The 15,558-nt window shown below is 51.8% G+C and overlaps 1 protein-coding gene across 2 annotated transcripts in view; it reads right to left on the bottom strand.

Annotated features, from left to right (window-relative positions):
- Positions 1-3,684: 3,684 nt before the first annotated feature.
- Positions 3,685-15,558, bottom strand: part of PRKCB (protein kinase C beta) — a 108,085-nt gene continuing 96,211 nt past the window's right edge. The window contains exon 17 of one of the 2 annotated variants that reach the window (XM_065850363.2): positions 3,685-8,148. In XM_065850363.2, the coding sequence (XP_065706435.1) occupies positions 7,996-8,148 (153 nt within the window). In that variant the 3' untranslated portion in view covers positions 3,685-7,995. Of the gene's footprint in view, positions 8,149-11,769; positions 13,097-15,558 lie in introns of those variants that run through there. The other variant, XM_065850362.2, reaches the window with a different exon arrangement.

Raw genomic sequence — 15,558 nt, forward strand, 5'->3', positions numbered from 1 at the left:
CCGACCGAAGCACACGCAGGTGCGAACAGACGCTGTACCTCGGGGTGTTTTCCACATCACGCTGCTTAATTGTTTGCCACCAGTTAAAACCCTCACACTCTCCCTCTGCGCCTCTTTGCTGGCTCCTCATCTCTCTCAAACATCTTTGCAGACAGTTGGATGAGCTTATGACTCATGCGACCTTTCAAATAAGCCCCGTAATATACTCACCTCTTAAATTAATAGTCTTTTAAGGGCTACGGGTGAGACGGGAAAGCATATGATTTACTTGATAGTGTGTACTTTCACAGCTCTCATTTGCATGCACTCACGTGTAAATACTAGTTATTTACTCCCAAAATGCAACCAGAAAATTATGAAGGTTACAAAAAATCAGGTACTGAGAAATTAGGAAGTGTAGAAATTAAGTATCCTCCTCAAGCTTAAATCACCTCTGTGCCTGCTCATTAGGCAGGGCACGCTCATTGCAATGTTTGTCCTGCAGCACCCTGCCCCTCCCAGGCCACCTGCTGTCCTGGCTGCCCAGCTGTGGGTCACCCTGTTTCGTTCCCCTGCAGTGGCACACAACGGTCACAGGTCACACCTTGGTGTCATAGGCTGGACACCAAGGTGAGTCCCACGCATGGCTGCACCCGGTTGTGTTTCCTGAGCAATCTGATGGGTACCACGAGGTGCGGGGAGACCTGGGTGCTGCTCCAGGACAGCTGGCTCAGCCGTGGCATTTTGGTCCCCTGTCCTGCCACCTCCAGCGCTCCCACCGCCAGTCACCTGGCTCCTGCACGCGTGGGGCTGATACCCTGCCCGGCCCCCACCCTGCGCAGAGGCAGGCATCCCAGGGAGGAGGCAGCGAAGATATCTCACACCTACAGCGAAGGGGCTGCAAATTGCATTCAGAGTGGGGGATTTTGCAGCCTTAATTGTGTTATTTTAACATAGTGTGTGTAGGTGTGTGCAGAGTGCACATGTACCGTTTCCTAGGCTTTTAACAAAGCAAGCACAGAATCAGAGTCCGTATTGGATCATATCGGCCCTTGTAGGGGTTGGTGGTGGGAACACCCCTCACCAAGCCCTGTACCCCACTTACTGCTTGTGGCATGGAGTAGCCAGGCCCAGGAGTGAGCCCAGAGCTTTGGCTGGAGCAGCCATGCCAGAGGACACACAGGGGGTCACTAAGATTTGCAGCCATCACAAATCTGGGGACCTTGCCACCCCACTTTGCAGCTCAGAGCTCAGAGCATGCTCCACTGGTCACAGCCCAGCAGCCTGTGCAGCCAGCGCCAACTCCTACCCCTGTCACCCTTGCTGTTCATGGCCTCATCTGTCACCACCCACCTGCTCACCAACCTGGACCCTTCTGAGTTGGGCAAAGTAGAAACAAACAACAAAATCCAACTCATATTGCAAAGATTTCACAACTTGTGCAAGAAAAAAAGCTGTCCTTGCAGGCAAAAATGTCCTAAACCAAGATCTGTTAGGCTTTGTCCTTCCAAATCCAGCAATGAAAGCTCTGCTGCATTTAAATTGGCAAAGTGACAGAAAGCAAGTAGTCAGAAATAATCCCTAGCTGGATTAGGTTTTTTCCTTGAAGGAAGAGAGACTCCGCTACAAGGCGAGTTTGGGCCATTAGCAATGCAGCGAGATGCCGAGCTCCAGCCTCGCCTGGTCTTCATTTCCCTGCTCCTGAGGGCTGCCGGGGCATAAGGACACCAGAGCCTTGGCACACGCGTTCATCCCTCCCCACTCCTACAAGGGGGTTATTTATATCTGCACATGCTTCAGAAATACTGGTTGCAATCTCCTAGCTCTAACAGGACCCCAGCGGTGGGGCTGGTGGGTCTGTACGTGATGTGCCTGAACTCGGGCAGGGTGTCCCAGATGTGCCACCAGACAGCAATGCCACACAATCCCCAGCCTCTGCTGTGGAGTGTGTCTGCATGGGCTGGGTGAAGAAGGAGGGAGATTATCACTGGGATCCTGTGAGGCACTGGGACCACAGAAGTAATAAAAGAACAAATAGCAGGAGATTAAAAGGTATTTTGTAGTCTGAGTCCAGCCGGACCATGCTGAACCACCATAAAAGGTTTGCTGCTGCTCTGATCCACCATGATTTAATTGATTTGATTTAAATTCTTTGAAGAAGAAGTGGATAACAAATAATGAGGCAAACAGGATTGTAATGCAAATGAAAGAGATGAAAGATGGCTTCAGGGAGACGGCTCTTGAAGGTCAGAGCTGAACGCAAAGCTGCTTCTGGTCACTCATTCCAACATTAATGAGGCTGTGTTCCTCCTGAAGCCTTTGATGGATGGGGGGACAGCTCGCCCAGCAAACGCGGTGCTGATGCCTGGCCTTTATTCTCCTCGCTCCAAGCGAATCATCCCCTTGCAGCGGTGAGGAGGATTTTACCTGGTGTGTTGTAGAGACTTGGGGTTTTGCTGCCTGTGTTACTCTGGGTAAACAGACTTCTTAATTGGGTTTTTCCAGATACTCTGATGAAGACTCTAACTTCAGAATTAATTAACTTCACTATCAAAAGCTGAGTCATTTGTCACAATGGTTTTGTCATTAGCTCCCATAATTAAGGAAAGTGTCACAAAACCAAATGTTTCACTTACAGAAGCCAGGGTAACTGGCATTCAGAAGTGTTTCCAGCACGCCAGGAACGGGCATGTCAGTGAAGCTGGGAAGGGCAGGACCGTCCACCTCAAACCCTGTGCTGGGGCCACTGGAGACCTTCCCAGCACAGTGTGCAGAGCAGCCTGTCCACAGCCGGGGGGACAGCGGGGGACGCACCGGGACGGTACAGCCAGGAGGAGATGCTGGGGACACACAGTCAGTGCTGGGGCTGCCGAGCCCTGCACCTCTCCCACCCCCACACAAAGTGGCGCAGTCTCTGGTCACCCACAGCCATGCCAGCTGGGGAGATAGGGATATCTTCTTGCTGAAAGCCATAGTCTTCAAAGGGAGGAGGAAATACCCTTCCTAACGTGCTCACTGGCTTTCACAAGGACACTTCCTAAAAAAAGCAGATTTCCTCGATGGAGAAAAGTGGGTTTGCTCCGTGCAGCTCTCCATGCAAGTGAGCAGAAAGCTGAGTAACGGTGTGCTCAGCAAGGGGAGCCTCGGGAGCACAAGCAGACGCTGGGGGTTTCACACAGTCCTGTTGCTCTGGGGCTGCTGCTCCCCTGCCCTCACTGCCACGGTGGCACGTGGCCATCCAAAGCACCTGCAGAGCATCTGCCCAGCACCAACCTCCTCAGTGCTCAGCTCACCCCCCCACAGCCCTCTGTGAGCTTGGAGGAAGAGAGAACCAGTGCTCAAGGGGTGGTGGGAAGAACAGCTGCAATAGTGTTATTAATAATTAATTCACCTTAATTAGCAATTAACTGAAGATGCAAACAGCCAACACCTTCCCTCCCCCTTGGTCTATGAGGTCTCTTCAAGCACAGCCGCAGGTCTCCAGTCCTGGCCTGTGCTCAGGCAGGCTTGCTTGCTGCTGTTCTCCAGCTGTGCAGATGTGCTTCTCTCACAGAAAAGCGGTGACATGTCAGTGTTTGCTGCCACAGAAGGGCTTGGCAGGGCTCCTCGGTGACCAACAGCCAGAACCAGCCCCCTGGCACAGCCACCCCCAGCTCTCCCCCTACACCACCGGGGTCCCGCAGCAAAGGAAATCAAGCTCTTGGGTTTTCTTTAAAATTATAGATTTTATTTTTTCATACATGCAGCAAATAGAATAAAGAGTATATGCCCATCTAAAAGGAGGTCTTTATGAGAATCCTTTGACAACACACAGCAGGTAGTCTAGGATGTAGAAAAGTCATCAAATACTTGCAGGTGAAATCAAATTCACAAACACAAACTGTTCAACAATAAACTTTTTTTTTTTTTTTCTTGTTTTAATTGCAACTTTGAAGGTGATCAGAAATAAACAGCTTGGATGACACTTCCATGCATGGAGCAAGATGCTTGTTGCTTCTTGTGCTGTTGCAGGCTCAGTGGCTCACCTGTGTCTGCAAAGGCAGAGAAGCTGCAGCACTTGTTAGTATGAGTTAGTTCCACCGTCCAGCTGTAAGCCCCACCTGAACAGCTGCATCCTTGCACTCTGCACTAGAAACCATCACAGTTCTTCATTTGTATTAGAGCTCCCGGGGTGAACAACCATCAGAGCCCAGCTGCTGCCCAGAGCCCTCGCTCATTTTCCCATCTTTCAGACTACCTATGTGGGTTGGCCACTATGCAAACTTGCATTTATTTATTAAATGGATCAGTAACTCCTTTGGTGATGGCTCTCTTGTCAAGAGAAAGCTGCTTGGATGTCCAGCTGGGGGACATGAACGCTGCGGCATCAGGTCCCCCTTGCCATGGGGCTGTCCCCTGGCCTGTGGTGACTGGGGACAGCGGTTTGGGCTGTGCAGCAGCAGTGACGGTCCTGGCACCGACACTGCGATGGCTGCATCCCGAAGAGCCACCTGCAGCTGCAGGATAGCAGAGCGGGAGCAGATGGGGGTTCCCAGTGTTCCCCACCTGCCCACCACCCCTAGCCCACAGCATAGCCCTGCACGTCACAGGACCAGGCAACTCCCCAGGCTGAGCCTAAGCAGCCAGCCCAGCTCTGCCCTACTGTCCCGCAGGTCCCTGCTCAGCCCCTGCTCTCCTCGGCTGTCCTGGTTCCATCCAAACTCTCCAGCAGCTCCCTCCCGCTCCCCACCTCCAGCTGGGCTGCGCTTTACACCAGAAATGCAGAAAGCCTGGACAAACAGGCGTGATCCTTTCCTCTTTTGCAAAATGTCCAAGTAAAAGCCCAGGGCATACCCGGGGAGCACCGGCACTTGCAGCCCCAACATCCCCGCAGACAGGAGTGGGAATCTGCTCCTGCACCAAGACACCCTGCCCCATTTCCAAATGCCAGTGATGAGAAAGCAATCCTTAGCCAGTGGGCCAACACAAGCAGTTATTGCTTTGTCTCCAGGAGCCCCAGCCCTCCTGCCCTGTGTCTCTTTCACACTGGACCCAAGGTCCCCTGCACAGGTGGCATTGCTGTGCAGCTGGTGTCCCCTGCACACGGCATTGCCGCACAGCCCCGGTGGCTGCAGGAGCCGGGAAGGTTCTGCTGCCTGGAGCAGCCACCAAACAGCAGCAAAGGGGCCATCACAGCCCCCAGGGGCATGTCTGATTCATCCTGCCCCATGGGGACACCACCTGAGAAGCCTGAACCCCACTTACCTGCAGCACTCAGGTGTAATCCAGTCTGGGAGACAGTCGGGATTTGCCATCCTTGGTGGGTGGGTGACTGCATGTCCTGCCTCCTCCTCCTCAGTCCCTCCTCCTGCCTCACCTGGGCAGGTGCAGGGCTTGGAGTCCCATCCTGACCTCACCACTGCACCCCACAGCCAGGCTGCTCGGTGTGGACATGGAAGTGGGGCAGCTAAACCCCCCAGGCCCCAGTGAGCACCCTGCACACCCCAAGGGGTGCTCCTCTCCTCTGTAGCTGCAGGTTGAGCTGCCTCCTGTCCCCCAGGCACCTTTCTCCTGTCTCACCAGCTGCTCCTCACACTGTCCCCTTGTCCTCTGGGCACAGCGGTGTGTGCACCGCGTGCTGGGAACACCCTTGGATTGTTTTACTGGGGTTTATCCACACATCAGAGCACCCAGGACTGACTAACGGGGCTCTCCTGGAACCTCTCAGCATCCTCCTGAAGCACTGAGCTTCCTCATCCTAGAGTGAAGATTAGATCATCAAATTACAGCAAACCGTGAGTCAATCACTGTCACCCTGCCCTTCCTTGGAAGAGTTCATCCAAATCACAACATCTGTGCAGGGCCAAGCACGTCCCATTTTACATTTCTCCACGGAAGAAACAGGTCAACTGGAAATAAACCTTGAAATAAGAGTTTTGCAAGTAGCAGAATGGACAGTGTCAGAAACGCTCAAGGTTTAAGTTCTGCAAGCAGGACCCAGGCTTTGCTAAGCTCCCCCTGGAGTGCGGATCTGCACCCTGCCCACCTCACGGATGCCACTGGAGCTGCCTGGTGCCACCAGCCATGGGCTGGCCTGGCTCCCCATGGCTCCGCCTGCCCCATGCACAAGTGTCACCCAACACACACACAAGTCCCAAATGGAAAAGACATGACTCCCCCCGGCAGCCCCTGCGTGTCTCCACAGCCCCGGGGGCCCCTTGACAAGGGTGACCTCCCAAGAGCGCCCGGGACAGCCCTGGGGAGCGGCTTCAGAGCCGAGATACGGAAATTACAAACATTCACCGCTGAATTAATGCTAATTCTGCAGCAGCAGGTTGGGAAGCCGCGGAACGCACATGCTCTGAGCATCAGCTGCGGCTGCAGAGGACGGCGAGACATCTTCCCACCGAGTGCTGGGGTCACAAGAGCCCTCAGACACCAGCCCACGCTCCAGGCTCCAGCTGATGCAGAGTGTCTCATAAACCCTATCGGCAATCTGGCACAATTTGCAGTTTTCTGGGGTTTGGTTTTCTTTTGTCCAGCCCAGGGCAGCACCGCATAGCACAGGCTCAGCTCACAGCCCTGTGCACAGGGCACTGCCTGCGGTTGGGAACGGGGAGGGGACATCAGCTGCAGCTTCCAGCAGCCTTTCTTCCTCACTGAATCGTTCAAAGTATAAAATAATTTCAAAAGGTAGAGTTTGATGTCTATAAAAGATCTACAAACCAGAATTTCCTTTATGGGATTCCTCACGATTCATAAAATTCCACCCCCATTTCCCCTATAGGCATGGCAGAATGTGTATTTACATTAGAACTGGTAGCGCTTCAGAAAATGTCCTAATGTTACAGGCTTTTTTGCAAACCAACTAAACTGGTGTGTGATAAGAGAGGGGTAACAGCCCTCAGAGGATGCTCATCAGGGCTCATCCCATTGCCTGCCCCTGCCTGCCCTGCCCTCCCGCACGGCACTGCTGCTGCCCGGCCTTACAAACAGCTGCTGGAATTGTCTCTTCCGATTCAGTGTTTTTGAAATGATGCAGAAGGTCCTGGATTGCTGAATAAACCCCCCAGGAATTTTGGCTGAAATCAGGTAGATCAAGCTGCCTGTAAAATTCATGGGTTTTGAGCCTTTAAGATAATAGCAGAGGGTGTAAAGTAGAAAAGTTACCATTATAAATAGCCCTCAGTACAGCCCTTTTGCAGTGGGCATATTTTCAGTTGGTAAATTGTAAACTGAGAATATCTACGTGTTTTGTTTTGGTAGAATATTAATACCCTTTACAGAGCTGTTAAATTTTGACAGTGTCTGTGAAAAAACAGGAGAAAGATTTATGAGAGCGCTGACAGAGTGTACCAAAACTGCAAACTGTTCCAGATGTTAAAAAAACATCAAATCCAACCTTTCACTTAGAAAAAGATTTGCTCTGATTTACAAGAACTGGCATGGAATTAGTTTGGAGTCGTAATGCTGAGTGTGGGAGAGGAGAGCGGGGGGCGCGGGCTGGCGGGAGGCGGCGGCTCAGCGAGCCGGGCTGACCGTATGTACAATGCATTAAAAATATATGTCTATAAGCAGACTTCTCCACACTGATCAAATGTACCCATGTCTTGAACAAAAGGCTCCTCTAAGACAAGCTCACAGTCATCGCAAGCTTCAGCACAACGGTTTAAAATATCAACCATGCGTAGCATTCAACAGAAACGGTTTGTGAGTAGCTAGGGTCACTGGAATCTCAGCATCTCATTTCAAAAATTACAAAGACTGTAGCAATTTGGTATATTTCTGTTTAAAAACTCTATTAGTCACCACCAACTATAGTTCCTAGAAGTATTACTGTTAACTCGAACCCCAGACATCTCCAGCTAGGGAAACGAAGCTAGCGAGTGACACAGACATGGAAAGGCCTCCTAAAACGAGCGGTCGGTGCGGATTGCGTGAGGGTGTGTGTGTCTGCATGGCGGGCCCCGGAAGACTGGTGTGTATGTACACGGCGAGCTGGAGAGGGGCTGCGAGGACGGGCGGCCCGCGCCGCCACTACACGTTAATGACAAACTCGGGGTTAGTATAGGAGAATCCAGCAAACTCATTCTGGTCCAAGTTCATGATGAAGAGTTTGTCCGTGGGCGTGAGCTCCACCGGCTGCCGGGTGAACTCTTTGTCGAAGTTGGAAGTGTCTCGTTTGTCTTTCTGTTAAATGGAAAGCACAAGAGTTAAACACGGTCAAGGGGAAAGTGCGAGCGAGTGAGCGAGAGGTGGCAGCACCCAAAGGTGCGTGGCCAGGAGAGCTGTGCTGTCCCCAGGCTGCATGTCCAGCACTCAATATCTCCACAGCAGTCTCTAAAGCTGCTGCCAATGAGGAACACGCACCCAGACAGGCAGCGGCAGCCCCTGTGCAACAGAAGCAACCCCATGCTGTGGGCAGGAACAGAGAAACCCCAGTTTAACATGTTTGGAACACACAACCAGACGGTAAAGGGACATGATGAGAACATGGGTGGTTGGGGACAGTTGCGGGGCTCCCGGGTCGAGCATCCCTCCTGTCCTGGCTGCTGCGGGAGAGACAGAGCAGCTCCTCGGCATGCAGAACTGGCACTGCAAACAGAGATCCACAACAGGCAGCAGCAAGGAACCTGGAGGAAGCAACATGCCTCAAAACTTAAGTAAACATTCAATATGATTCCAAAATTTGCACAAAATAATCAGCTCTAAAAGCTCTTCTTGCTTTAAGCTTGGTTTGTTAAAATTATGCTATAATGTGGTACTGACCGATGCAGTGGTTTATTGATTTGAGGATGTGATTTGCTCCAGAGTTGTATATAGAAAATATATAGTAGTTCAAAACCTCAAAGAATGAAAATGCCACATACAGAACCTGTTATTTTAATTTCATAAGAAGAACAACTTTGCAGCTACATCCAACCCCCCCAAAAAAAGAAAATATACTTATTGTCTTGATGAGCACTGGTAACTGGCTATTGGCATTGTAGAGCTCATCAGGCGGTAAACACTCGGGCTGCTTTTATAAATGTGTGTGTATCAGAGATTGCCCAATTGAGGTATATTCTGGCATGGGGCTGGGGTGCTTGGGGGAGACTGCTGGGAGACCTGCAGCACCTCCCGGGGCTGGACAAGCCTGCCCCAGAGCACTGCGCTCTCCATCGAGTTTCCTGGTGTTACTGCAGGCGCAGACACCGACCTGCCCTGACCCCATGCTGGAGGTGACCTCCACCTGCTGTGACACTGGCGGGACCCTGTCAGAGTTCTGGTACTTTGTAGAAACCTGCAAAATGGCCTTTATTTTAGATTCTGCCTTTGAACCGAGACCCCTGCAATGCTGGGATCGTGCCTGCGCTCTGCTATGATGGGAGATTCTCGCTCTGGTTCGTTTTGTCAGGTTGTGCCTGTAGCCCCCAAGGGGCGACTGCAGGGGTACCACCATGCCCATCCCTGCCGCTCCATCCCTGCTCAGACATATGTCACCGGCCACAGGAGGGACCATGCAGCCCCAGTCTGTACCCTGATGAAGCACCCAGTGGGCGATTTGTTGTGTCCTCACCGCAGCGCCTGGTCCCACTGGTTGTCACTGTCCTCAGACACTGCGGCAGAGCCATCGGCACTTTCACACCTTGAGCAGGTGCACAGTCAGTGTATGGCCTAGGTCCTCCCCGTCCTCATCCAGCCGGGCCAGCAGCACATCACACCCGCAGCAGGACCTTGTGGCCACTCCGAGACCCCCTCGCCGCAGGAGCCTTCTCCTTGGGACGGCTTCAGCCTTCGGGGAAGAGCAGAGGGGACAGAGAGCCAAGGGTGTCCGAGAGGAGACGAGGTGGAAAGGAAAACGGAGCTCAAGGAACGAAGAGAGAAAGGCCAGGAGAAGAGCCAGGATGTGTCTGTGCTGTCAAGCTGGCTTTGGGCACAAGAGCTCAGGGCACCGGAGCCCCAACCTGCAGGTCCCAGCCTGTCCTGAGCAGGACCTAGGGCTCTGCTTTCAGACAAGGGACACTCAGGAGGTGGCCGAGTCCCTGCAGGGCTCCTGTCCCCAAGACAGTGAAGGAAGAAGAGATGGATTTAGGGGCACAGAGAAAGAGTGGGAAGGGCAGACAAGGCGAAGGAGCCAACATCAGCTGCAGGGTTCTGCCAGGCAAAGGGTGAAGCAGTTGAAATGCAAGTGCAAGCCCATCTGGATGGAAGGCAACGTCCCCCCAGGAGAGAGGGACTGGCGTGGAGCAGATGCGCTGCCCTTCGCTGTGAAGAGGCTGTTTTGAGGTGGTTGCACGGGGGCTCTCTTGTGCAGCCCCAGCATGTGCAGAAGGAAGGAGCTGATGGTGGCACCACCCAAACCAATGTGTGCCAAGACAACAACCATCCTACCCAGTCAGGAGCTGCTCCTTAGCAGGAATGCTGTGGGATGCTGCAAAGAGAAATGAAAGGTCCACATGTGCCGCTGGTGCAAGTTGCTCCCATGGTCCCCAGCCCTTTAGAGCAATTTCTGCTCATGGCACCAGAGAGACTGACAGCTCAGCCTGGAAGCCCTTGGGTGAACAAAACCTCCTGCTACTTCTCAGCATCAGAAAGCTCTGGCAAAGGCTGGGATGTGCCTGGGAGGCAGCTCTGGGCAGCCCACCCCCCCTGCACTGCAACCTCCAGCAGCTTCACCCCCCAGGACGCAGCAGCAGGAGGGCCCAGCCCTGGGCACAGCAAAGTGGGGTTTGCCGATTTCTTACCTTGAATTTTGTTTGAAATTGGTGGCAATTTGGCCTCTGTCAAAGATGATGAATAGCCTGGGAGCAGGCAGGGAACAGCTACATGGATCTGGTGAACAGAGAGAGGGGAAGGTGGGGGAAGTTCAAGGTTGAAAATGCCTCCAACAAAGAGCTGATTGACAAGGAGCATGGGAGGGACAGTGCGGCAAAGGCACCCTGGGCTCCCGTGTGTCCTGGGCAGTGTCTCCATGGGGCATTTGTGCTGGACTCAGTGACAGGAACCCCCTGAGTGCCGCCACCTCAGAGCCCCTTCCAATGTCGAGTCCAGGGCTGCCCGGGCAGGGATGCCAGGAACAGCCGCTGCTGGTGCTGCCATGCGGTGCCTTCCAGCAGGATCCTGCAGCGTTCAGGACCGCAGCCATTCAGCAAACTGGATTTCCAAAGACAGAAGGGAAATTCTGCACGCGCTCAGGAGCAGGGCAGCTGACAGGAACCTGTAATCCCTCTTTAGCTGAAACTGCCAAGTGCTTTTAACAACCGCTCCACGGAGGGCGCCCGGGCAGCGCGATGAGTCACTGACACACGGTGCTGCCTCCCGAGAGCTTCCCCTGCAGAGCCAGCGCGCCGAGGCGCATCCCGCAGTCCTCTCTGTCCAAGGCAGTTCCAGAGATCCCCAAGCAGCAGCGCTCGGCTCACCGCAGCAGAGGCATCCCCGGCGTCCTTCCTCCGAGGAACATCGCGGAGCAGCTTTCCCTGCCCATGACTGAGTGGTAGGAGCAAGCAGGGACATGAGCTGCGCAGCACGAGCTGGTGCAGAGGACACGCAGGTAATTTCTCTCCACTTGGAAGGTGCTTCCAGTGCATCAAGGTGCTTCCTGTGTGTCGTACCTCGGTTTGGGGACAAACACTGCAGAGGACAAATTGGCCACGGCTCTGCTGGTGGAGGCTGCACTGTGATGTGGGTTGCTGCCTGCACTGCTGCCTGTGCTGCGTTCCTGGGGACCCGCTGTGTCCCCAAGACGGCATCCCCAAGTGGCCGTGCACCTTCCAGTGGCATCTCTCAGCCCAGAACTGCAGAAACTCATTACTGCCAAACACATGCGGGTTTCTTTGATGTTATTTCTCACTTTTTTATTTTGTAATCAGTATTGGGGAAAAAAAATGGCACATTACAACTTAAAGCAGATCGATACAGTGACAGCCCACAAACATCTGCAGAATAGTACAAAAGGAAGCTGCATGATATTGTTTCAAGAGAAATTAATCCTTCCTGAAACTTACTCTTTGATACCAGAAACAGAACTTAGGCCATTTAAATATCTAGTGGCATTTTTTAAAAGTAGGACTATTAGTTGAAACACATTTCTTCACAAGCTTCATATCAGAATTCACAATACTGTTCACAGTTAAATAGCATCCTGTCTGTGTTAATACCATTTTTTGACACATTTAAAGCACAGGTAACAAACTCAATCAATTGCTTTGGCATTTGAAAAAAAGAAAAAGTTTTGCTATGAGGACTGATGATTTGGGGTATTTACTAGGGTGACCATGGATTCAAAAGCATCTACACCAGCCCCTTCAAATTTCCCGTTTATGCTTCTTTTGATTTAAAAAGTGCTACTGAAAAACTGCACAATGAGGAGAAATCTCTGCAAACAGCAGCCCTGGCTCCCCGCAGTTTCTCACTGCAGACCCAGCGCACAGACCCGTTCCTGCCCAAGGCCACGGGCGTCCCAGGGGCTGTGGGGGCTCCCGCCAGCGGGACGGGGCTACAAAAGGGGCCAGAACCGGCATCTCAGTTCCCTGGAGCCGCTGCTCCGTTTGGGAGGAGCCGAGCGGCTTAGCCGGCAGCACCGCACACCGGGGACAGGTTTGGTTAAAAACACCACTAAGGCTGAGAAGGCTAAATATTAAAATTTCATTATTATATTAAAAGACTACAAAAAGGGAAGAGAATAAAAGCACATGCTGAAGAGATTTCTCCTAATTGCCATGGCCTGCACTTCTCCACCTCACCATTGTTAGCCAATGAAGATTTCATTTTTTACAAACAAAATGTCATAAAAGCACATTTGCAGCGCTCATTGCACACCCCCGACCATTCAGGTACACCCTGAGTCATGTGAAGACACTTCTGGCTTTGAAATATGGCCACTCTAGTAGCAGTACTAAAGAAAAACCATGAATGCAAGGTTTGCAATGGAAAATGTCACCACAACAGCAGCTGGGACTGGATGATAGAGATGCAGGAATGAGATCGACACAGCGACTTAGCTCTTGGCTTCACGTTTAAAAAACTCAGAGTTAAGAAAGGAAAATCCTTCAAATTCTGACTGGTCAATGTTCCTGATGACTTCCTGGTCGGGAGGTGTTAAGACGGGTGGATGGCGAGTGAAAAACCGGTCGAAGTTTTCAGCATTGCGTCCACACTATGAGAGGGGAAGAAAAGAACGTACATGGTGGGTGGAGAAAGCAGCGGGGGCTGCGGCTGCAGCCATGGCAGAAAAGAAAAAGGTGCAAAACACACATGAGGTTTGTCAGGTGCATGTAAATGTTATCTCACAGCACAGACGGAGAATGCAAAACCCTTCGGCTGCACCATGGCGAGGAACTGCAGAGGGATGAGATGGGAGCGCATTCCTTGCCGTGGGTCCCTGCCTACTCACAGCACTGGACGTTTTCTCGGGCTAAACCAGCACACGGCAGCTGCTTCTGAACACCCCTGCGGCTTCCCCGGCTCAGCACCCCCTCTTCGTGACAACCCCTGCTTCAGGTGGGGCAGGATTCCGAGAGCACTGGCCAGCAAAGCCAGACGAGAGAAGGAATCAAGGTCCTGGAGCCTTGGCAACCACTGCCCTGGCTGGCACAGCACCGCAGGGCCGGGAAACACAGGGCCTGGGGAGCACCCAAGGGTGCCAGAGCTGCACCGGGGCTGGGGCAGCATCCACCGCTCCAGGTGCCGTGGGCAGGATCGGGCTGGATGTGCTGACGGCTGCAGCGAGAAGGAGACGGGGACTGGGGATACATGCCAAACGCCTAATTTAATTTTCTTAGCAATCAAAACAAGGGTCTTGTAACTTCCTGTGCTGCAAGTCATGATTTAATACCATAATAATAGCAACAGCTAATAACAGGTGGATACCAGGTCACTGCAACAGCTATAAATTGTGCTCAATTACTGCCCATCACACGCGTGCCACGTCCCTGTGAGCTGCCTGGAATGACTTTTCTCTAACGCCGGTGACCCCCCAGCAGAGCCCCACACAGCGATGCGCCCCAGCTCTCCAGGGTGCAGCACCCAGCACCTCTCACTCCCTCTGTTCTCTCCTTCCACCTCCCCACAGAGAACAGTGCTCCAAGTGCCGGGACAGTTTTTCCTGGCATTTAACTTCCATTTGTTAAGGAAACAGATTTACATTTTTAATAAACGGCAAACTAAATATAATAAAATATTAAAGACAATTGCATGTCAACTTCTACATTTCCCAGTTCCTTCTGCCACAGAGGGTTGAGGGAAGACAACGTGAACATCTGTCAGTCTCCAATGGCACGTTCCCTTTTCAGCTCTTATATGTTCTTAAAGCACCAAGTCAATCACACTTATTATGCCCAAGCCTCTGAACGAAGTTCAATGGGTAGTGCTGGAGTTGATTTAACTGGAACTGCAGCCGCACTGCCCGCCTGCCCCTCCAGCCTCCGAGCCTGTCCTTCCACACCGCTGTGCCTCTCTATTTTGTAAGGCCATGTCTAAACCTACCGCACACTTCTAGTCTGGATTTGTCTCCTGCTCCCAAATGCACCTCCTGGCCGTGACCACGAGCTCAGCACCGTTTCTAACTCCAGACCACGCAATCAAGCGCAGCTTCAGAGTCTTGTAAAAGTATGTTTTAGATGTTTGACAAGTCAGCATCAACCAAATGACTTCCCAAAAGCCATCATATTAACATCAAAATAGAAAATAAATTCCCCAAACTGGAAGCTGCCAGTTCCACGAAGCCTGGAAGTCAGGAAACAAAGAGCCAGGGGCTTTTGAGGCCACGTTGTCACCAGTCTCCCCCTCAGCGCTGAGATAAAACAAATCATGAGCAAGATTACTGGGAAAGTCTGCAGTGCTCAGGGTTATCAGTGCAGGAACACAGAGCAGAGCAGGGTTTACCTGCTAATAAGCCGCTCACTTGCAGATTCTATCAACTCCCAACACACAGTGAAAGCCTTACAGTGCTTTGAAAATATAGCTGTCACTGCCTATTAGCTTCACGAGATCTTGGTAGAGACAGGCAAGGCAGCTCTTGCAAAACATCTGACAGCACCAACCTTTTTTGCTATAAAGAAATGTGCTGTCTTAAAAAAAGAAAAAAAAATCAAACGAGCAACGCCATCATGAAGATTTAAAAACTAATCCTTATGAAATGCTTCCAGTTATTGAAATAGAAAGCACAAATACATTTTAATATGCATATTGGCGAGCAATAATTCTCACTATAATGTAATAAGGCAAGAATATGTGGATGGAAAATTTTAAAAGTTGCATCTATCCATAGTATTTCTTGCCCAGCTTTGTGAACTTTGCAGACTTTCTGTTCAGGTCCATAAGAACTTGGCCTGGTCAGCCAACCAAACAGCATGTCCTGCTCTTTGGGAGCTTTCCCACAGATGAAATAAATACTTTCAGGCTGGAAATTTTCTCTGCGTTTACAGAAGCCGCATCCAAGCCCATAGCCAAGGTCTGAGGCTGTGACCGTGGACCTGGGCTGTCCTGCACAGGTTTAATTCCAGTGGTCAAGCCCCAACGCTGCTGGAGTTTTGGACACAGGGTCTGGCAAAGTGCACGATAAGGGAGAGAAGGACCCACCACAGTCCCGACTGCAAACACTTGTTATCTGCAGCTCCA

The sequence above is a fragment of the Patagioenas fasciata genome, chromosome 15 (genome assembly GCF_037038585.1).
Source record: "Patagioenas fasciata isolate bPatFas1 chromosome 15, bPatFas1.hap1, whole genome shotgun sequence".
Taxonomy (NCBI): Eukaryota; Metazoa; Chordata; class Aves; order Columbiformes; family Columbidae; genus Patagioenas; species Patagioenas fasciata.